Source organism: Eptatretus burgeri, chromosome 13 (assembly GCF_056783735.1).
Source record: "Eptatretus burgeri isolate ZD-2024b chromosome 13, Ebu_testis_v1, whole genome shotgun sequence".
NCBI classification, from domain to species: domain Eukaryota; kingdom Metazoa; phylum Chordata; class Myxini; order Myxiniformes; family Myxinidae; genus Eptatretus; species Eptatretus burgeri.
Genome location: NC_140973.1, coordinates 65,349,776 through 65,373,121, shown reverse-complemented (window position 1 = coordinate 65,373,121; position 23,346 = coordinate 65,349,776). Strand labels below are relative to the sequence as shown.

At 38.3% G+C, this 23,346-nt stretch overlaps 1 protein-coding gene and 1 long non-coding RNA gene across 3 annotated transcripts in view; one reads left to right on the top strand and one right to left on the bottom strand.

The window, feature by feature from the left end:
• Window positions 1-22,926, top strand: part of LOC147014669 (uncharacterized) — a 37,268-nt gene extending 14,342 nt beyond the window's left edge. The window contains exons 5-9 of one of the 2 annotated variants that reach the window (XM_085852826.1): window positions 76-2,078; window positions 2,809-2,875; window positions 7,454-7,745; window positions 7,846-7,897; window positions 22,831-22,912. In XM_085852826.1, coding sequence (XP_085708952.1) covers window positions 76-1,768 — 1,693 coding nt within the window. In that variant the 3' untranslated portion in view covers window positions 1,769-2,078; window positions 2,809-2,875; window positions 7,454-7,745; window positions 7,846-7,897; window positions 22,831-22,912. Of the gene's footprint in view, window positions 1-75; window positions 2,079-2,808; window positions 2,876-7,453; window positions 7,746-7,845; window positions 7,898-22,830 lie in introns of both variants that reach the window. The other variant, XM_085852827.1, reaches the window with a different exon arrangement.
• Window positions 1,740-22,887, bottom strand: LOC147014670 (uncharacterized). Its single transcript, XR_015050860.1, has 3 exons — window positions 22,790-22,887; window positions 2,783-2,865; window positions 1,740-1,875 (listed from the first exon to the last, which is right to left on the bottom strand). It is a non-coding gene; the product is annotated as an uncharacterized LOC147014670 (long non-coding RNA).
• Window positions 22,927-23,346: the final 420 nt, after the last annotated feature.

The window sequence follows — 23,346 nt, the reverse complement described above, 5'->3', positions numbered from 1 at the left end:
AATGTACATTTTATGGTTTATGCTTTGTACTTCACTTTATTTTGAACTTAGAAATACTTCCTTTGTTTCTTGCAGTTTTCGTCGTTGCCGGAAACATCAACAGAAGAAAAATGGAGATGAAGAGCAGCTGCTGCTCAAGGAGCTGCAAGAAAACGAACGATTGGAAATGCAGAAAGCAAAGGAAGAAGAGGCTCTGAGAATTGTAGAAAAACTGCAGCAAGAAAGTGAACATATGCACCAAAAAGAAGAAAGTGTAAAAGAAAGAGAGCTGTTAGTTCAGCTCAGAGAGAAAGAGGTGTTGGAAAAAGGTGCAAAACAAAAATATGAGGAAGAGTTATGGATCAAAAAGAAAGAAAAGTTTGAGAAAATCATGGAAGAACAGCAGAGTAAAAGCAATAAAGACGACATGAGAAAAATAAATGAGGAAGAGCAGATCAGAAAGCGTGAAAAAGAGCTAAGGAAAAGAGAAGAGAATGTTTACAAAATGGAGAACAAGATGCGCCAAAAAGAAGAGCATTTAAAACAAAAAATGCAAATAATTAACACAATAGAGGAAGAGCTATTATGTAAACAGCGAGAAGCAGATCAACGAGAACAAGAGATTTGTGATCGAGAAAATAAGGTGTTTCGATGTGAACAAAAGGTCTTGCAAGGTGAGATGAAGGATAAAAAGCGTATGGAGCAGGAAGAACAGATACAGCAAGAGCAGGAAGAAGAGATACAGAGAAAGCAGGAAGACCAGATGAAGAGTAAACAGGAGGAACAGATTCAGGGTAAACAGGAAGTACAGACACGGAGTAAACAGGAAGAGCAGATTCAGAGTAAACAGGAAGACCAGATGCAGAGTAAACAGGAGGAACAGATTCAGGGTACACAGGAAGAACAGATTCAGGGTAAACAGGAAGAACAGATTCAGGGTAAACAGGAAGAACAGATTCAGGGTAAACAGGGAGAACAGATTCAGAGTAAACAGGAAGAACAGATTCAGAGTAAACAGGAAGACCAGATGCAGAGTAAACAGGAGGAACAGATTCAGGGTAAACAGGAAGAACAGATTCAGGGTAAACAGGAAGAACAGATACAGAGTAAACAGAAAGAACAGGAAGAACAGATACGGAAAGAACAGACACAGAGTAAACAGGAAGAACAGACACGGAGTAAACAGGAAGAACAGATATGGAAAGAACAGACACGGGGTAAACAGGAAGAACAGATATGGAAAGAACAGACACGGGGTAAACAGGAAGAACAGATACTGAAAGAACAGACACGGGGTAAACAGGAAGAACAGATACGGAAAGAACAGACACGGGGTAAACAGGAAGAACAGATACGGAAAGAACGGGCAGAACAGAACCAGAGAGATGACGAAGAAGGGAATAGACTTCTGTGCACATTGTTTTCACAGAATGAAAGAGTAGTGACATACAAAAGTGCGAGAAATGAAGAGAAACCCCACGGTGGTGACAGGCAATACTATCAGCAACAGAGGCCTCACTATGAGCACAGGAATCAGTGGCAGCAACAAAACAAACCCCATGGTGGTGACAGGCGATACCATCAGCAACAGAGGCCTTACCATGATGACAGGAATCAATGGCAGCAACAAAACAAATTCCATGGTGGTGTCAGTCATTACTATCAGGAACAGAGGCCTTACCATGAGAACAGAAATCAGTGGCAGCAGCAACAAAAACCCCATGGTGGTGACAAGCGATACCATCAGCAACAGAATCCTCACCATGGGTCCAGAATGCAGCGGTTTTGAGGGGTTTCAGAAACAGAAGCCTCACCATTATAACAGGCGCAAACAAAAGAAATAGCATGGTTGTGGGGGGCTTCAGCAACAGAAGCCTCACAGTCATTGGTGAAAAGCTGCAACAACAGAAACAGCACAGTTGTGAGGGGCTTTAGCAACAGAAGCCTCACCATTATAACAGGCACAAACAAAAGAAACAGCACAGTTTTATGGACTTCAGCAACAGAAGCCTCCCAGTGATGACAGGTGGCAACAGCGGCAGCAACAACAGAAACAGCACAGTTTTGATGGGTCACGCAATGCTCAGGAACTTCAACAGGTAAGCACTTCAGGACTTTGGGGAAGTTAGACGTAAATATACCAGGTTCAAACACAGCCCACCCCAAGATAAAGATGTTAAGTTGAAAGAAATTTTGGGAATTTATCATTTTACACAAGTTGTTGTTAATAGTTCCCTCTATGAAGAGCAAGAATATCCTGAATTGTGGAGATTATTGTGATTATAATTTCGGTCGTAAAGTTAATTTATTGCCATTGTTATTCCCATGCACTGGTGGTGGTGGTGTTGGTGTTATTGGTTTTAACCTGGTGTTGGCTTAGCCGTTATGGTGGTGGCTTGGGATCATCAGGTCCTGAGTTCAAGTTCTCTTGGTTACTGAATTAACACCAGGGGGTTGACTCAGCCTGTCATCCTTATGAGGTCGGTGAAATGAGTCCCAGTGTAGCAGCCAAATGGCTGCACACGAAGGGAAGGGGTATCGACGGACTTATTAAATCTGGTATTGGTGTAGCGCAGGCATGATGGGCCGAATGGCCTTCTCTGTGCCTCAATTCCTTGTAAATCCTTGTAAATGCACTATAAATAACAATTGCTTAAACTCTCTTCCCGACCCCAACCTCCCCCCCCCCACCCCCCTCCCACCACTTCCTGGATGAAATAAAAACACCTTGTTCTCTTTTTATTAGATTACCTGATCCATCAGTGCATTTTATCAAACGTTTGGAGATGTCAATATATTTCACCTTTCATGTTGTTATTGTTTTTCCAGAGGCTCGTCAGAAGAGGTGCTTGTTCTCTCCTTCACCCCTCAACGAATCCATCCCATCTGTCATCATGTAAGTACCCCAGGTACATGCATCACATTACTAATTATTACAAACTTCGTCTAAACTACATGTTCTTCACCTGTATTGTGTCCCATTTTGTCTGTGCTTCAAAAGTGTTGAGAACAAATGTACATTTTGTTGCACTCAAAGTCAGACAAGCACCAAATATATCTTACAACTGGAGGAAATCTGGCATGACAGTTAAGGTAGTCATAAAAAAATGACTGTGTACACCTGAATGATCATTAGAGTAAATTGGTTTTGAAAATATACACACACATGCAGTACATGGTCTTGCCTCATGGAAGAACTAGTACAGAGAACAGAAACAGCAAGAGAAAGGGGAAACGCCAACAGCAAGGTGAACGGAGAAAGTAGACAGAGACAGACAAATGAGATGGAGACGGATGCAGGTAACACTGAGAGTTAGGGGAGAACACAAGGGGTGACAAGATGCATACAGAAGAAAAGTTTTGTGAGGGGTGGGGGGTGTACACATAAGATATAAAATTTAAGGCAAAATAAAGTTGTCGTAATGGCCACTGGAGAAGAAGATGAAATATATGGTGGTGGATCCATTTTTCAGGATCGGAGTTTAAAAAAATAGTTGCTTTGTAAAGGTTATGCTATCCTAATAGTCCATGGGCCCAGGCGAAAAATTCCACTTGTCGGTACCATCTAAGGAAACCAATATTAGTTATGATTGTTAAATTGGTGTATATATGTATATATATATATATATATATATATATATATATATATATATATATATACATATATATATATATATATATATATATATATATATATATATATATATATAGATCATATTTTGATGTGATAACCATTGCAGACTGGCAGCTTATTGGTAGTTATCATCTCTGGAATGTACCCACCCTCCGCATAATGAAAGCGAAAAGGCAAACTCAGAAACATTCACAATGATGCAATTGCTGTTTCCACATGTGGCTAGAATGAACTGCAAACTACAAATATATATCTGAAATGTTTTATTTATACCATCCGAATAATCCTTTCTGTCATTCCTGAAGACAGAATTTGTTTTATGGCAGAAAGGGGCGAACAATAGCGCCTATCAAAATGTTGCTGATTAGTGATTTTCAGTACATTTTAATTTATAATATTGTCATACAAGTTCCCTGGGTAGTGCTACTGAACCGTAGTAGCCTACAACATGCACATGTTGGATGAAAACATTTATGAACATTTTATAAGTTTTTACCACAGTTAAAGGAATTGCCCTTCCCCTACCCTAGTTCCAACAAGCTTCCAAAATGTGAAATTTACGGATAACCCAAATTTCACCATGCAACTGTGGAATGTTTATGTACTATGTTTTACTCATGCATATTTGTAGCCATGAATGTCCTTGTGATTGTGCCAAAACATTCACACCATGGATCAGTAGTCTAGTCTTCATCACTGTTATCAGCATCAGAGTCCTCGAAGTCTACAACCTCTTCCTCGACATCAGCGGGCTGGTTGCTGCAGGTTCGCAACTTGCAAATGTCAGTGCACTTCAGGCTATTGGCAAGGCACGTGCAGTCTGGGAGTTTTTCACGACCGTCCGCACTTGCAAGAAAGCAGATACAACACTGCATCCGGTGCTGGAGAACCCTGTATCCACTCGATGGCCAGCTTCCCGTCATCATCAGTGGTCCATCCACAACCCTTGGGACTTGGAACATAGGGTTAGCATTGCAGACAGCGCCTCCAAGTAGCACCCTGGTAGTTTGCACGGAGGACGTATATGAAGAGGCAGTCTTCACATGGTGGAAGCTGACTGGACTCTATCTCTCCCCGTCTGGCACAGAAGAGTTGATGTTGGAGTTCATTGACTTTCGTGGTGTTGGAAGACGGCACGTACATGTGGCAGGTGACCTCTTGCAGCTTCTGAAAGAGCTCGGTGGATACTTCCCATGAATGACTGAGCTGACTGAAGGCCTCTTGGTAGCTCTTATCCGACTTCATTTGCTTCAAGGCGCCCATCTTTCCCCGGCCTGCAAAGGCACTGACTGTATCACAACCGGAGAACACGTGCAGTCCAACCAGGGCATCACAGACACTGTCTCCCATCGATCTAGCAAGCTTGTCAATGTCTAGGAACCGTGTGCAGGTTTGCGTACCACACTTCTGAAACACAGGGCATGGGATGTCTTTATTGAAGGCAAGACACAGCACAAGGACATCTCTATCTTCGGCAGTGATCACCACAGCCTTGTACCCAGCCTCTGCTGCATGCATAGCATGCAGAAGCATTCGGGTGTCTGCTTCCTCCTGCGTGGACTTCAGCTCTGCCACTTCCTCCCAGTGGTCCTTGGTTTTTTTTTTTTTTGGATTTTCCCCCAAAACGTCAATACCTCAGAATGGTAAAATGGTAATAATGCAAAATACATACACTAAGCTGCTCTTCTGGAACGATTATCACATATTGAAATAATCATATAGTCCCTACCAATAACTTAGTAGCCTTATTGTTTGGTTTCCTTTGATGGTACCGATATATGCCTGGGCCCATGGACTATAAGAATGCAAAGGATTTGCTAAAAGTGAGCAGATGGCACATCCAGAGAGAATAGTTTATTGTGTTGTGGCAATGTGACTACTGTAGATGTCTGTTTGGTTGTGGCAATGTGACTTCTGTAGATGTCTGTTTGGTTGTGGAAATGTTGCAACTGAGGGGGTGTAGCAATGTGGCTACGATGGTTGTGTCCATTAGTGGTGTGGTAATGTGGCTAGGATGGGTGTGTCCATTAGTGGTGTGACAATCTGGCTACGATGGGTGTGTCCAGAAAGGGCCTGGCAATGTGGCTACGATGGGTGTGTCCATTAGGGGCATACCATTATCAATGTGACTCCTATGGATGTCTCGATTCGGAGTGTAAATGTGGCAGACATGGACACATCCATTTTAGGCATGTCAACCTGTCCAATCATAGAAAGGGTACTTTTCCATTTGTTAATCTCCGCCATCGAAGGTGGATGGAGGTTACTGTTTTCACCCCTGTCTGTTTGTTTGTTTGTTTGTGAACAGTATTACGGAAAAACTCCTGGACGGATTTCGACGAAACTTGGTGGGGGGATTAGGTATCGTCCAAGGATCATGCCATTAGATTTTGGACTTGGTCCAAAAAAAAAACTTCGAAAATTTTGCAACTTCTTTTCAAAAAAATTTCGATTTTATTTGAAAAATATTTGAATTTTTTTTTGGCATTTCTACATGTTTTAAGTGATTTCCAACCCCCCCCAAAAAAAATTTGTTAGAGAAAAAAAAAAACAGAAATTTTGCAACTTTTTTTTCAAAAAAATTTTGATTATATTTTTTTGGCATTTCTACATGCTCGTCGATCTAGTTTAGTTTATTCAATCCTGGTTCAGTAGAGTCTGATCCGTTTTGACCTACAATGAATAGGATATTAGGTTCACTTAAGTGACCCAGCACTATTGGCGGCGGAGGTTTTGCACTCTACCGAGTGCTCCCCCTCTAGTTCATCATGTGATAGAGCTGGAGCAAGTACATGGAATACATGCTGTGATTGTTAAAAGCTCTTCAAACCAAAATATTTTTCTCAATTCAATGATCATATTCATCTAAATGCTCCAATAACTGAGTTGGAAAACACTGGCACTGACCACCTGTCCATGTATGTGCCATGATATACATGTTCCTATAATGGAGAGCTGTTGTTACCAATGAACAACTATTTGGGTTCAAATATTCACAATCTTGGACAACATCAGCCTCCCTTCTTCCCTCTCCTTATCCTCCCTCTCTTCCTCTTCCACATGTAAGTCATGTGGAAATGAGAGCTCTGAGAAAAATTGGAAAAAATGTCAAAGTAAGTCATTAATTGATTAATTTATTAAATTATCAAAGTTCTTGGATTTGGAAAAATGTCAAAATTAAATAATATATTATTTATTTTAAATAATAACATTAAATAATATTAAAAATTCATTAAAAATAATGGAAAAAAAATAAATAATAACAAAGGAATGTCTTCACCCCGACCCAAACAAAATATTTTAATCCATGAAATATTTTAACCCCTACTTTAAAATATCAAAATTCGGGAAAATCAAAGTAAATTTGAGTAAATGTGAAAACTTCTTGAATACCCCTTCCCCCACACACCCTCTCCCCTCCATCACATAACCTCTCAATCTTTTAATCCTGGTATGTATAAATATTTAACATTGAAGTAAATGAGGAGACTGTTTAAACTTATTGACTATCCCACCCAACTTCCAAATCAACAGGACGGAAATCAATTAATAAACAAATGAATATTTTATGAAATAACCACCACAATTTCAAGCAAGCAGGACCAGAAGAACATTTTATCAAATGAGTATATTGTGTAATATCTTTTATAAAACTTGTCACTGAATGTTTGTTCAAGTATAACAGGAATTTTTTTTCATTACTTTGGCCCAATGCCCAGGCTTCCTTCCAAAACAACACTCAAAGTGACAAGATCAATCCCTTCACTTATTTAATGAGATATGTATTTTGATGTGAATTAATGATGAAATGTCTCAACACCAATCCCCCAATTTCCCCAGGCTTTTTGAACAAACCACATCTCTCACCAATGAATAAACCACATCTCTCACCAATGACCAAACCACATCTCTCACCAATGAACAACTCCACTTCAACTGACATCTCCATAAAGCAAGACAGAACAGGCTGATTTCAAACACCTTGGATTCATCTCTGTGTTTGAGAATGGAGGTTGCTGAACTGACTGGGGAAGACGTTGAAGTGTCTGGGATAAACAGTGCTCTCCCAACTACCTATATTGATTTACACATTCACGTCGATATACTGAACTTGAACCTTGACTCTCGAAAGGTAAGGATTTTAAAAATATTTACAGAGCTTGATTAGTTCACGCAGTCATCTGATGTTAAATGAATGGATTTAATTAAAACTTTATTATTTCCTTCCAAAGGAAATTGTTTCAGATCGACAACGTGAAAACACCCTCTTTGTCAAAACGAGAGGTGAGCTCATTGATTTGTTTGAGAACCTTTTAAATGATAAAAACCTTGGAGACCCACAAAACAAGTTCTACTTTGGAGACTCACAAGAAGAGTTCTACCTCAAAGACCCAGCATACAAGTTCTACCTTGGAGACTCACAAAATTGGGAAAATCAGGAAAAGAGTTCTGCCTGGATGACTCACAATGTGAGACCTATCTTGGAGACTCGGGAAAAGGGTCTGTCTCGATGGCTCACAATGTGAGACCTACCTTGGAGACACACAAATTTTGGGAATATCAGGAAAGAGTTTTGCCCTGGAGACTCGACATGCAGGTTCTATTTTAGAGACTTGGAAAGTGGGTTCTACCTTGGCGCCCTTTGGAGTTCCAAACATATTGATGTCATTCTTTGTTTCATGGTGCTTGATGAGAAGTAACTTCAGTTGATTATAAATTAATTAAATTATATATTATCTATCTATAATTCCAGCAATGTGTGTTGTGTGTGTGTGTGTGTGTGTGTGTGTGTGTGTGTGTGTGTGTGTGTGTGTGTGTGTGTGTGTGTGTGTGTGTGTGTGTGTGTGTGTGTGTGTGCGTTGTGTGTGTGACCGCTGTTTCTCGACAACCACTGGTCCGATCTAATTGAAACTTGCCAGATATATTGCTGGGGCCCGGTGGATGTGCCTTTTCAAGGTTTGATATTAATTGGACAAGTGCTTCCCAAGTAATGGCCATTTATTTACCAACCAATGAAAGGACACGTTGCTGCATAGGCGTGGCTGTGTAGGCCGGTGCGCGGCCGGCCAACGATGACGTCACATGCTGTGCCGGTTACGATGGGGATCGGTGCCTCAGTTACCGTGGCGTAGGAGCGGTAATGGTCAATGGCAGCGAATGTCATTGCAAGCAAAGACAGGGAGGTAAACTTGATTTTAATTTGGATTCTAATTAACTATGTGTGTGTAAGTATCACAGCAGTTGTTACTTCAATACCAGCGATAATTCGTGGAATGCATGTGAACATTCCGTACGGGCACGCACCAGTTCCGGATAGTGATGACAATGTATTCTCATAATTTCTCGATTTCTTATGCACATTTATAGACAAACACAATGCCTCAATCCAGTCGTCATTTACGAGAGCGAAGGAACGGTCTATGTGGTTGTTTCTGGCTCGCGGTTTGAAAGTTTTTTTTTGGGGGGGGGGGGTTGCACGTACGGGCACGCACGTACAGGCATGCGAGAACGAAGGAACGGCCTGTGTGGTTGTTTCTGGCTCGCAGTTTGAAAGTTTTTTTTTGTTTTTTTTTGGTTTGCACGTACGGGCATGCACGTACGGCCACGCACGTACGGGCATGCGAGAGCGAAGGAACGGCCTGTGTGGTTGTTGTTTCTGGCTCACGGTTTGAGTTTTTTTTAATTTTCTTTGCACGTACAGCCGTGCACGTATGGGCACGTACTAGTTTAATTTGATGTTAGATAAGTAATATTTTTATTTATTCCTGTTCAGCAATATCAAAAGAGTGTTCTGAAGAACTGGGAATCCTCTAGACACATTCATGAAACATCTCTGTCCCCCTATCTACTTCTTCAAACTTGAAACAACTGAAACTTCATTCTTCAACAGAACTGGAAGAAAAGAAAACAAGATTGTTGTATAAATAGAATACATTCACCTTGTATTATTATTGAACTGTGAAATAAAGAATTGTTAAATGAAACAAAAAACTCTGGAAATGATTTTTGATGTGAGGATTTGGATTTGGGTTTGTGTGTAAGGGATGGGGTTGGGTTTGAATGTTTGGGTTTGGGTTTGAATGTTAGGGTTAGGGTTGTGTTTGAATGTTAGGGTTGGGGTTTGGATTGAATGTTTGGGTTCGGGTTTGAATGTTTGGGTTAGGGTTGAGTTTGGCTTTGAGTTTGAATGCTAGGGTTTGGGTTGGGTTCAGGTTTGGTTGGGGAATAATTTTTAATTTTGTGAATAAAATGTGAATAACATTTCTGTGAATAAATTGAACCGATAATCTCTTATTGTTTCAAATAATTTCATTTAAATTCTGAAGAAAGGTGTGTTAAGTATTTTGACAGTTGTGAACCCCTGATGAAGCACGAAGCACAAACACATTGGGTAAAGCGAGTTGTGTCTCATCATATTCTGTTCGTATTCTCTTAAGAAACGGCTCCATTGATGTGGTTTGACATGTGTTGTGACGGTTAATGAAACTATATGTTATGTTAATCTGTTAGGTTAATCTCATAATTACATTATGAGATATGTGACTTGCTACAGGTGTCATGTAAACCTGTACAACCCTGTTTCATGGTCGGGTTGTCGGCGACTAAACCGTCACCCACACTAGGTTTCTGTTGAGGAGGATGTATGGATATGTACACCCAGCAGGATAAAAACAAAACCTCTCAAAGGGTGGAGGAGCTCCTTGTGAGCCAACGACCATCCATATATTGTGCCCAACTGCGTCTGCAGATGTCCTGCAATTGGGTTACTTTTTTCGGAGGTTTGGTGGCAGGATTTGCACTGCGGCTACGATAAAACCCTTCACTCCGCAAAACACAAGAAAAACGCAAATAAAATTGAAACCCACTCCGTGGGAGTACCTCCTGTGCAGCTGCCCTCCGGAGGAAAGTCCACCGGATGAAAGGATTGAGGCAAATCGTTCGGGACCCCCACACTTTTATGATAAGAAGAAAACCATGAGGTCACCTTCCCGGGTCAGATTGCAGTCATGTGTATCAGGGTGGTGCTGAGGTGTAGTCCACCAATCTGTGGTTTCCTTGGGTTAACCTGAGACTCCCTTCGGGTGTGTGCCTGGAATGTCCTCTCCCTAAGAGAGGATGATCACCTGTCTGTTTTCATCTGAGCTCAAGCGATTGAACATCGGTATTGCAGCACTCTCTGAGGTTCGGAGACCGGATAGTGACAACATCATGGTGGGTGGTTACACCTGCTATTGCTCTGATGGTTACCATACCAAAGGAGTTGCTGTAGCTGTGTCCATTAACCTGATTCCAATGGTAATTGAGGTAACACCGGTCAACGAGCATATCATGAGACAGGATTTGTCACCTATTGGGTGTCGTTTCTGTGGTTTCTGTATCTGCTCCAACTGAGCTGAGTGAGTGATCTCACCGTGAAGGACGCATTCTATGCCACACTCGAGTCTGGTTGATCAGTGCCCCAAGCGAGATACTCTTCTCATCTTGGGGGATTTCATTGCATTGACTGGAACTGAAAGGGATGGTTATGAGACATGTATTGGACCTCATGGGTCTGGAACTGTGAACCAGAATCACACTAAGTTCCTTGACTTTGCAAGAAGTCATGGACTTAGGGTGGCTGTTTCATGGTTTCAGCGCCCACAGGCTCATCACTGGACTTGGTATTCCAACGCTGCTGGTGTGGCAAAGGAGATTGAAGATGTGCTCATTGATGGTCGCTGGAGGATGATTCAGAACTATAGGGTTAACAGGAGTGCTCAGTTCCTCAATACCGACCAGTCTTGTTGTAGAAACTCTGAAGTTTCAGCTTATATCTGAGAGAATGGTACCATCCCAGCCGAGGCTGGATGTTGGCAAGCTCAAGGATGAGAGAGTAGCTGAGGAGTTTGCGAACAGGTTGAGTGGGTATTTGGGGGTTTGATTCCTTCGGGGAATCCTGAAGAGTTGTGGAGTGCCTTCAAAACCACCATCCCTGATGTTGCCTGTTGTCGTCTTGGAACTGACCATAGGGCGAAGAAGAATTTTGTCTCTCAAGGGACACTGGTTAGCTTTGACCAGAGTTGCCGGACCAGGATTAATCCCAGAGCTGAGCTGTTCATGGAGTTGAGGCGTAAAACTGTACGTGCGATGAGGGTGGAGAAGGAGGCCTCTGTGTGAGGAATCTCTGGGGGGAGGGGGGGAGAGCATCACCTGTGATCAAGTGATTCTATTCTTGCTTCCAAGGGAATTCATGCATTGCGTTCCTCCAAGCCCGTCCCTCGGTGCACTGCAGTTAGAGCGGAGAGTGGTGGGCTCTTGACAGAGGAGTCTAAAGTCAAGGCTCACTGGGCAGGTTATTTTGAGCTGCTGTACCAGGCTGATCCACCAGCTGTTGAGTGGGATGTCAGGGGTGTTACTTTCCCTATTGCTGACCTTCCAATCAACTGTAATCCACCAACAATCAACAGTTGAAATGCTGTACTCTTGTCGTTGCATGCAGTTCTGTGCTCTTCCTGGAACACAGGCATCATCTCAACTGACTGGAAGAGGGGCCTTGTTGTCCCTCTTTGGAAAGGGAAGGGTGATCACCAGGACTGCAACAACTACGGAGGGGTGACGCTGCTTCCAGCGTTGTGCAAGTTCATTGCTCGGATAATTACCTTCGCAAACTTCGTTTGACGAAGGTATTGTATTGACCCCTGTGTATTTATTTATTGGTAAATATGTGTGCGGACAACATTGCGCAAAAACTGCTGGACCGATTTGCATGAAATTTTCAGAGATGATCTGCAGTTACTGAAGGACGCCAGGCGAAGCTTTTGGGAGCGATCGGATCAAAGGTCAAGGTCAAGGTCACAAAAAGGTCAAAATCGTTTTTTTGCGATTAAAGTGTCAATTTTGTTCCAATTTACATCAAATTAAGTCCAAAATGTTCAGTATTCAAATCCCGATCCACTGATATAGCGTATGGCATAGTGTTTGCAACCCTAGTTAGTCTGTGGAAGTCAAAGGTCAAAGGGGTCACCAAAATGGAGTTTTTGATTGGGAAGCGTTGTGGACAACATTACACAAAAACCACTTCGCAGATTGTCATGAAAATTTGTGGATGTGTTTGGCATCACGAGAGGACAAATCGATTAGATTTTGGGAGCGATCGGATCAAAGGTTAAGGTCAAGGTCACAAAAAGGTCAAAATCGTTTTTTCGCGATTAAATTGTCAATTTTGTTTTGATTTACCGCAAATTAACTCCAAAATGTTCAAAATTAAATTCCCCATCCTCTAATATGACACATGGTATAGTACTTTTGTCACCCAAGGCAGCGGTTGGGGGTCAAAGGTCAAGGGGGTCACACAAATTCACATTTATATCGGAAAGCGTTGTGGACAACTTAACGCAAAAAAACAAAATGCAGAGAGGCTTTAATTGTTTTGGATTTGTTTGGCATCATGAAAGGACAAATCCATTAGATTTTGGGAGCGATCGGATCAAAGGTCAAGGTCACAAAAAGGTCAACATCGTTTTTTCATGATGAAAACGGTTAATATGTTTCTGATTTACATCAAATTAACTCCAAATTGTTCAGTGTTCAATTCCCCATCTTCTGAAATGACACAAGGTATAGTATTGTCACCCTAGGTAGCGGTTGTGGGTCAAAGGTCATGGGGGTCACGAAATGCATATTTGTATTGAGATGCGTTGTGGACAACTTAATACAAAGGTAACTAGTGGCTGCGGCGAAGGTATACGCTCTACGAGTGCCCGTTCTAGTTCTTGATTGGGTTCGCCACCATCTGCTTGAACACCAGTGCCCAGAGCAATTGGGCTTTGCACTAAAGATGTCAATGATTGACCATACCCTTTCTTTTCAGGTCAGTAGATGATAAATGGGCTTTCTGGGACACCAATTCAGATGAATGGGGAAAAAGGGAAAAACTTTCTGACTCAAGCCCCAAAAGCTCAAAATAGGAGACTGATTTTCTCCCCACCTATCCCCTTCCCTCCGATACAAGAAAATGTAAAATTGAGACTGATTTTCTCCCCACCTATCCCATTCCCTCCCATACAAGCAAATGTAAAATTGAGAATATGAAAGATTGAGACATTGATTAAAGCACTTCTTCCCTTTCATATTTTCATTCCACTCAAAGAGCAAACCAACGAATATTTGTCTATGTTCTACTTTAGGGAATAACTTCATTTCCATCGAGTATATTCACAAAGAATAACTTGGAACTTGGTTCTTGGTTTAAGTGTCTTTGTTGAGCAGAAATGAAATGATAAACTTCTCTTAATGCTTTTATTTGACCACCTGCTGAGCCACATATCATTTTGAGATTGTACTAAATTGTTAAGCCTGGTGTTGGCTTAGTGGTTAGGGTGGCGGCTTGGGATCATAGGGTCCTGAGTTCAAGCACCATTGGCCGCTGAATTAATATACACCAGGAGGTTGACTCAGCCTGTCATCCTTCCGAGGTCGGCAAAATGAGCACCAGTGTACTCGTAAGGGGGACATTGCATCAGTGGCATAGCCACGTCCCAACCAATGATGCAACCAGCAGCTACAGGCTGCACTCGATAGAGAGAGAGAGAGTAAATTGTTTTTCCATTGTTCAATTGATAACCATCATAGTTTTCAGTCCATTCAAGGATTTTTTTTCTTTACATCCTCCAACTCATTTGTAATTAAATTTATCCGTTTATTTGTTTTATCTCCTTTTACCCTGGTTATTTCTTCAATAAGACTTATTTGGTATTTCTCACATTCTTTATATTTCCCATTTAAATACCAAGGCTGATTACATCTCCACTCCTTGGTTTGGTTATTGCTTGGTTCTATCAGTTATAAATCAGTAAAAAGATGGGGGTGGCCTGTTAAAATTCCCAACCCAATATCCTAACACTTATACTTATAACCATAAGGCAGACAATTGATTCCATTCTGTAAAATATATCTTTTATCATCAAAAGCTCCTAATGCTTTCTTATTTATCTTTTCTGTATATAATTGATGTTTATAACTTCTTATTGTATTCATTTTTCTGCACTCTTCCTTCTTTAAGGTTAAACAGTTGTAATAATGTTTAAAGTTTATTGTTTCCTTCATTATATTTTTTTATATTCCCTTTAGCTTTTTATCACACCTTTCAATGTTATTATTATCAATATACTGTACGTGAACGCATAAGACTTTGATCTCAATCCTATAAATTCACTCATGACCTTCCCACCCAATTCATCTTTAAACTTACCAATAACCTTTTTATTCTTTGATGAAAACAACACATCACCTGACTTATAATTACTTATATCATAGATATCAATATCATCAATGATATCCTCATATACATCACTTGTCTTAATTTCTAATATAAAACTATCTGTATCCACATATAACAATGTCATTATCCTTATACTTTGATTTTAAATTATTATAGTTATAGTCATACATTAACGACTTTGACAAGTCAAGAATTGTTGTTCCGATAGAAATAGGTTTATCCATTTCAATACTCTCTCTTTTCAAATGAATAGCACAAAAGTTCTCTGAAAACACCTCCGCTTCCTCAAAACTTGGTCTATTAATTAACTTTGAAGCCTGTTTCCAAGATGTAGCAAGTCTTGTGTTTTTTTCGATTCCTTACATTTTCCATAGTCTTTCCAAATACAGCATTATTCATTAATTATAAAAGTCCTTCTAAAAATCTGTTTTTGCTTCTGTTCTCCTTTTTGTATTAAAATCAATATACTTCTTTAACCAATGACTTTGTTTAAATTTCAAAATCCTATGAATTTTCCCCACTCTCAACCAGCAGATAAATATTGTCTCAAGTTCCTTTGATACAAAACATAAATTTCTTTTTCATTTAATGTATTAAGTACTTTTTCTGTAGATTTATCTTTTATATTAAATGACTGTTGGTAATCACTTAACCATTCTTTTCTTGGACTTTCATTATCAGGGGCATAATTCGGTCTTTATGTTTGTGATGAAGTTCTTCTGGATATTTTAAATCAACCTCAAAACAATATCCAACTTCAGCTTCATCCAATTCTTTTTGAGAGGAGACAAAAATGTCTTGTGAAACTTTTCCATAATGTTTTTCTTTAACCCGTTTAAGTTTTCCATAAGGTAAAGATTGAGACACAGCCCACCCATACAAATTGTTAGCATCATAATACATCACGTAAGAGTTGTCCTCATTCTTATTATAATCAGGAAGATATTTGTTATTTGCTTTAGCATATCTCTTGGAACATACTTGAGATATTCCTCCTCTTTTAGCCTTCTCTATCATTAAAAGCATATCTATATCACTGATTAATTTCAAATTCTGTTTTGTCATTTTTAACATAGCACTCCAAGCCAAACCCGCGGCCGTGTAATAGTGAGCGGGGTCTAATCCATAAGAATTTTTTATTATGACTGACTGTTCGAAAAGTTTCAAACACATCAGCCAATAACAATACAACAGTTTTAAGATACAAATCATGATATTCCCCAAGATTCTTTATATTAAACTTCTCCCAAACCTTTTTAGCTTGTGTATAATCTCTATCGGAAATAAAAGTTTTATTCAACTTGCTGTGGAAACTTTCCCTTGAAGGAAGTTGTGTTTCTTTAAACTTCTCAAATGAATCCATGCAGTCATGCGGATATATTCCCTTTTGTGATAAGAGATCATTCTCTTCATGATTTGAGAAATGTGATTTAAGATTCGGGAAGTTTTTAATATTTGATGCTAAGTTAGGTAATGGACTTTCGATAAACTTGTATGTGTCAAGAATTCTGATATGGGTTATGGGGAATGTATGAATTGTTTTTGTGAATGAGATGTATTTTTGATCTGTGTTCGGAATGGCAGAAATATCTCCAGATATCTTTGAAAGTTCATTTATAAATAGATGTGTGTCGTAGTGAGTATTGTTGTGAGGAAAGACAGGAATAAAGTTTGGGGGCTTGTAATTAAGATTACAATGGGATTACAATGGGACCTTTATATTTTCCAGTAAGATGACAATGATCCCTAACTTTAACCTCTCCCTCAATTTTCTCCTCACAAATATGACAGATACTGTTCTTTCTAAATTCCTTTTTCTCTCCCTTTGTTAATGACATTGGTTTATAGGTTTTAACCATTATTTCTCTTTGTCTTGTACAGTCTTTTTCCAATCGTTTTACAAACTCCTCTGAGGCATCTTCTCCTCAATAAAGTTCAAACTTGTTGTATTCATCACCAACAGATGATGTGATATAATAACAGAAACCACAAGGAGTATGTTTTTGATATTTATTTCTGTATGATTTATTTGGATTTGGAGAAACAGTATCTATCTTTTCAAGATCTTTTCAAGAAAGGATACTTTCAAAATCAGCAGATATCACAAACGGATGTTTTGTAGATTTGTTAAAATCTTTGAATGATATGTTGGAACCTGCTTTTGGTAAATTGATTACGGTTGATTTATGATCACTACAATATTTCGAATGTTGATTTAATCGTTCTTTTGTGTGAAAGGAGTTGAGACATCTCTTACAAGGATACGTTTTACATTTTCTCTTGTATAATTGTGATTTGGTTAATCTTGATAAATTTTTGATGAAAGCATAATTTGATTTTTCCTTTGAAGTAAAGTTGAGAAGGTCAATGTGTGTTTCATCATTTCTATGGTTGTTTGAAATTTTTAATGTCTGAACTCTGTTTGTATCTATTAATCCATATACATTAACAGATAGATTATTCATTTTCTCAAATTTAGGAATATCTCTCAATGACATTGGAAACTTTAAATCTTTAGCATTTAATGTGTTCTCGTATTTCTTATAATGTTCACACCTTTCAGGTTTCCATTGTGGAGGATGTAAGTGAGTAAGAACAGACCATAGAAAACATTTATTATCTTTGTTTTGAATATTAACAACTGCTTTCTTAAGTTTTATCTCTTTTGGTAAATCAATATAAGGAGAAGATTGAAGAGGATCTGATTTTAAGATGTGTACATCTCAAAAGATTATTTTTGTAATCGCAAATCCACGACCTACTACAGTGTTATCAACATTTGTTCTTGTCTCTGGAGTTCATCGTAAACATCACATCTTACAAAATCTTGAAATGATGAGATAAAGTGAGGGTTTGTCCTCCTATGGTAGTTTCATCACCTTCTCTGACCATATTCAATTTTACTCCCAAAAAAACTTAAAATTTTTCATTTCACTTTATGTGTTTTTAATATATAGTTTCAATACTTTGTTTAACCATATCAACAGCTTCCATGATTGAAGATGGTCCAGGGTCTTGAACGAGAAACAGTCTTATTTTTATATGTCCTTTAAATGCCCCATCAGTGTTTTCAATGGAGAATTTAGTGGCACCTTCCCTTTCTTCATTGTTCTTGTGCTTGCGTGATTGAAGGTGTTTATTATAAATAAAATAAAAAATATTTATCATTATCACATCTATCATCACACTGTTTTGTTTCTTGATCAAGTGGAGATATTTGTCTGAAAAGATTGAATGTGTGCTTGTTGGTTTGAAGGTGTTTTTTTCTAACATTTATAGTAATGATTACAAACATCACAGTACGTTGTATTCACCATATTTATAAAACAAAACTTTGCTTGAAATAAAATTTTCTTGATGAAAATTCCGTTTAATTTAAAGGTGAATCTGTGCTAAAAACTATTTTATCCTCCAACTTTTTTCACTTAATAAATACAATGTATCAAGACACAAAAGACAAGTTTCAATCAATGTCTTCATTTGTTAAAGATACTGAGAAATATGTCGAGGATGTAAAATTGAATAAAGATAAATATAACAACTATTGGATAAAACAATTATGGTGAATAATATGAGTTCTTCAATTTCCTTCAGTGGAAGGGCTTTTAGTATATCTGGAAGAACATCAATTAAAGTCACTCCAACAAAAGTTTCTCCTCTCCCTCTGGCAATATATTCAAAACTAGAAAAAGCAATGAAACAAGATAAAGTATCAAAAAAGAAAAACCTCATGGATGAAGCTTCAGAAAGAAAAGATAAGACAATCTGAAATATGCAAGGAGAAATTTGTATTTTTTTTCAACAACCCTAAAGATGTAAATCCTGCTGAAATAAAGGATGTTAATATACCAGGTGAAATGACATTTCGTTCAATGGTAGTTGAGGATCATTTTAAAATTACCTTTAATGTAAAAAATGTAGTAGTTGAATCTGTTAATGAAAAAAAGTATTTAGATATAGATGGTTATGTTTTTTTCTACTCTCTCCCTCTCTATCGAGTGCAGCCTGTGGCTGCTGGTTGCATCATTGGTTGGGATGCGGCAATGCCACTGATGCAGTTGTCCCCCTTACGAGCACACTGGTACCCATTTATGCCAACCTCAGAAGGATGACAGGCTGAGTCAACCTTCTGGTGTATTTTAATTCAGCGGCCAACAGGGCTTGAACTCAGGACCTGAGGATCCCAAGCCAGCACCCTAACCACTAAGCCAACACCAGGCTTGTTTTTTCTTCTCATTAAATATGAGTCATTATTCAACTGAAGATTTTGAAGATTATGAGGGTGATGATCATATTTCTGTTGGAACAGAAGACAGTTATGATACCGATCATTTGTGTTGAAATGATAGTTATGAAAGTATTTTTATAGATGATTGTGAAAGCACCAATGAAAGTACAGAAGATAATACCGAAGATGAATTTTATTTGAAGTAAAGTTTTACTTTATAAATATGAATAGTTTACTAGATTTTGAGCCTCTTGAATTTCTGATTCTCCACATGACAAATTTGAGAATTGTCCTGCGTGTGAAAGATGGGGATTAAACACAGAATCAAAAGCCTATAAATAATGTATGTTCTGTGATTATCTTCTAATTAATGATAATAAAAAATATAAAAAGGAACATAATTCTTTGAGATTTACACCAAAAATGAATTACTTTACAAGATTGATTCGAGAAATGAATGTAAAGTATGAGGGTGATAATACACCTTTTCTTACACGAGAAGAGACTGAAGAAATGACTACCATGTTTCGTGGATTGATGATTTATATTATTAACGATTGTCATTTTCAGGGAAACATCAACACAAGATATTGTATAAATAAAATAATGGATTATCTTGAAATTAAACCTGAACTTCGGATAAAACATAGAGTTTCCAAAAAAGCCAATAAAAAATTTAATAACCTGTTTTCCAAACATATAAATGAATGATTTTTTTACCCATTTGGGAAAATAAGATAAAATTTAACAACCATAAAAATCTTCCAAATTCATCAGGATGTCTCATAGTTGGTTCAAGCGGATGTGGAAAAACCTACTTTCTTTTAAAGATGCTCCTTACTCCCAACTTTTTAGATTATGATAATTTTCACAAAGTCAAGTTTTCAACCTGAGTATCAACTACTCTCACAAGGTTTTAATGCTGGTCTTCAAAAAGAAGATATAATCGGTTTATTTAAACTTCAAAACAAACTAAATGATTACAAATTGAAGATATAATACAACTATTTTGTGATACATAGAGATATAAAAAGAAATCAAAGCCGATAACTTGTATTCTTAGTGATAATACGGATGATATACCTTCTCCCAAAGATTTGAATAAATCAAAAAAGAACCTCGTTATATTTGATGATTGTGTTAATGAGAGAAACCAAACGGTAATGCACAGCTACTACACAAGAGGGAGACATTCTTCTTGTAATTGTATTTATCTGAGTCAATCATACTTTCAACTCCCTCGTCACTCAATAAGAAACAATGCTAATTCTGTTCTTTTAATTCAAGTTATATTCAAGAGATGTTAACAATTTTTGAAGAGACAATTGTTCTACATTATGTCGTAAAAAGGAATTTGGGGATTATATGAAGCACACGACTGAAAAATATAAATATATTGTTGTGAAACAAGATGTGATATTAAGGCATATATTTTATTTTATAAACAATAACATATATAAATGGCAACTATTATTATAAATCTTGTGGGTAAATCTGCTTCTGGAAAAAATGATCATAAACGAAGGTTCTTGAATAATACAAATGAGAATATTGTAAATTTGCTTAAAAAGCACCATGTAGTTAGTTAGTATTGTATCAACAACAACTAGAGCAATAAGCCCTGGAGAAGTTGAAGGTGAAGATTATTACTATATTTCAGAAGAGGAACATATGTGATTGAGGAATGAAGGTCAAATATTTGAGGAGGTTTCTCTTGGTCCAGCAAAATATTAACATTGTAAGAGTGAGTTAAAGAAACTAAAATCTGGGGTCTTGGGATATTAGAAACTAATCCAGAACTAAAAGGGGTAATTGATTATATCTTTCTAAGAAATAAATGAGCATTGATGAGTGGTTTATAGAATTTGGAAAGAATACAACATGAAATTTAGAACTTATCAAATGTTGTAAGAAATTAAAAATTCATAATGTGGTTATTTGTATGAGATGAATTAACAAACGTGTCGAAACATACAAAGAATATTATTATGAACTTAGAAGATAATAATGGGAACGGTTCTCATTGGGTTTGTATTTTTAATAGTCAAGACAAATATTATTTTGATAGTTATGGTCTTCCACCACTTGTTGAAGTAATAAAATTCTGACAGATGGTGTTTATCAAACATTTCAAGTCCAATAATTAATTTCCAAGTGTTGTGGTCAATTATGTCTATGTGTTATTTCAACTCAACAAAAATAAAAAAATTTATGACATTATTTTTTATCTCATATAAATGACTTATGTTGGAAAAGATGGTTCTATCTTTGGTGTATCCCAAGAACTGGATATTGATTCATCAAATTATTAGAAAAGGCACAGGCTGAACGACAGAAATATAGTATAGCAAAAAATATTAATGTGAAAAATGCTTATAAATTAATAAATTATCCAAGCCTGACTGACGCGAATGACTTGGTGAGATTAAATGATTTATCACAATATATATATATCTTCTTCTTCTTCTTCTTCTTCTTCTTTCGGCTGCTCCCTTTAGGGGTCGCCACAGCGAATCATCCGCATGATCCGCATAGTGATTTGGCACATGTTTTACGCCGGATGCCCTTCCTGACGCAACCCTGGTCACCTCTTACGACACAGGGATATGGTACACCTATTTCAACCAGGGTATACACCGGCCCAGTACACTGGTACTCATTTCGCCGACCTCGGAAGGATGACAGGCTGAGTCAACCGCCTGGTGTATTAATTCAGTGGCCCAACGGGGCTTGAACTCAGGACCTTTTGGATCCCAAGCCGCTACCCTCACCACTGCGCCAACACCAGGCATACTTGTCCGATTAATATCAAACCTTGAAAAGGCACATCCTCAGGTCCCCAGCAATATACCTGGCAAGTTTCAATTAGATCGGACCAGTGGTTGTCGAGAAACAGCGGTCACGCACACGCACACGCACGCACACACACACACACACACACACACAGATTGCTGGAATTATAGATAGATAATATGTATCTGGAATGTTAACATATTTCAAGAGTCTTTTTGAGTCACAATCTGTACAAGATAATAAAAGTAATTATCTTTCCCATAATTACCACTCAGGGGTGTCAGGATTATGAGGTTTTGAATCTACTCTTGCTACTAACCTTGGTATAATTTTAAAATACCTTTCACAATATGTATTCCCTTGTACACTATTTATCTTTAAATTCATGGAAATGTTCGGAGGCATCTCATTGATTGTTTAACCCTTCGCCTCCCCACCGACTGCTTCTTCTCTGAGGCTCTGCTCTTGTGAGACCTCTTCACACACATGAACCTGTCGTTCCCTTGTACGTTTACACGACTTGTGACGCAACAAAAAATCTCCACAATAATGATAATGAGTTCATAGAACACCATACCTCGTGCAGTATTGAGAAAAAGGGACATGGGGAGGGTCTGCGAGTGACAAATTTGATTTGTCGAGATGATGTAAAATGTTATAATATTTTGTCCAAGTACTGCTAAACGGAAGGTTTTTGAAAGTGCCAAGAAGGTGATTTGAGTTTTACAGTGTTCATGTATATAATTCAATTGAAACAAAATAAAGATTTTAAAGGTTGCAGAATTTTCTTTTGAAACTTCACCTTTCACAATATATATTGCATTGCAAACTGTCTATCTTTAGATTAATGGAAATGTTCTGAAGAATCTCATTGATTGTTTAACGATTCGCCTACCTACTGACTGCTTCTTCTCTTGGGCTTTACCCTTCACACAGCGTTTTATCAGGAATCACAAGGAATGGAGACATAGGAGGAGGCCATTTGGCTCATCGTGCCTGCGCCACATCAACACGAGATCATTCATTCAAAAAAAATAAAAATACAATTTAAAAAAAAGTTTTTTTTGTCGTTTTGCTTCTTTCCAGGGAAGGGGGGGGGTGTGGGTGACGGATGTTCTTGGGTGAGAAACATAACATCAAACACACACCACCCCTTAACGAGACTCCTACAGACCACACTCAACACAGATGCACACAATCACCCATCCATGCTCCAGCTACCTAAAAGCCCTGCCAACGTCCCTGTACCCCTATATTTCCATAACTTCCAGGTACCTATCTAATTCCAATTTAACCTTATCTACTGTTTCTGCTGCCACGACCTTTCCAAGGAGACCATTCCAAGCATCAACTACTCCCTGAGTCAAAGACCCCTGTCCTGACTTACTACTTGGGTCTTAACTCTCCTCTTCTTTACTCTCAGACTATGGCCCCTGGTCCTATCACTATCTA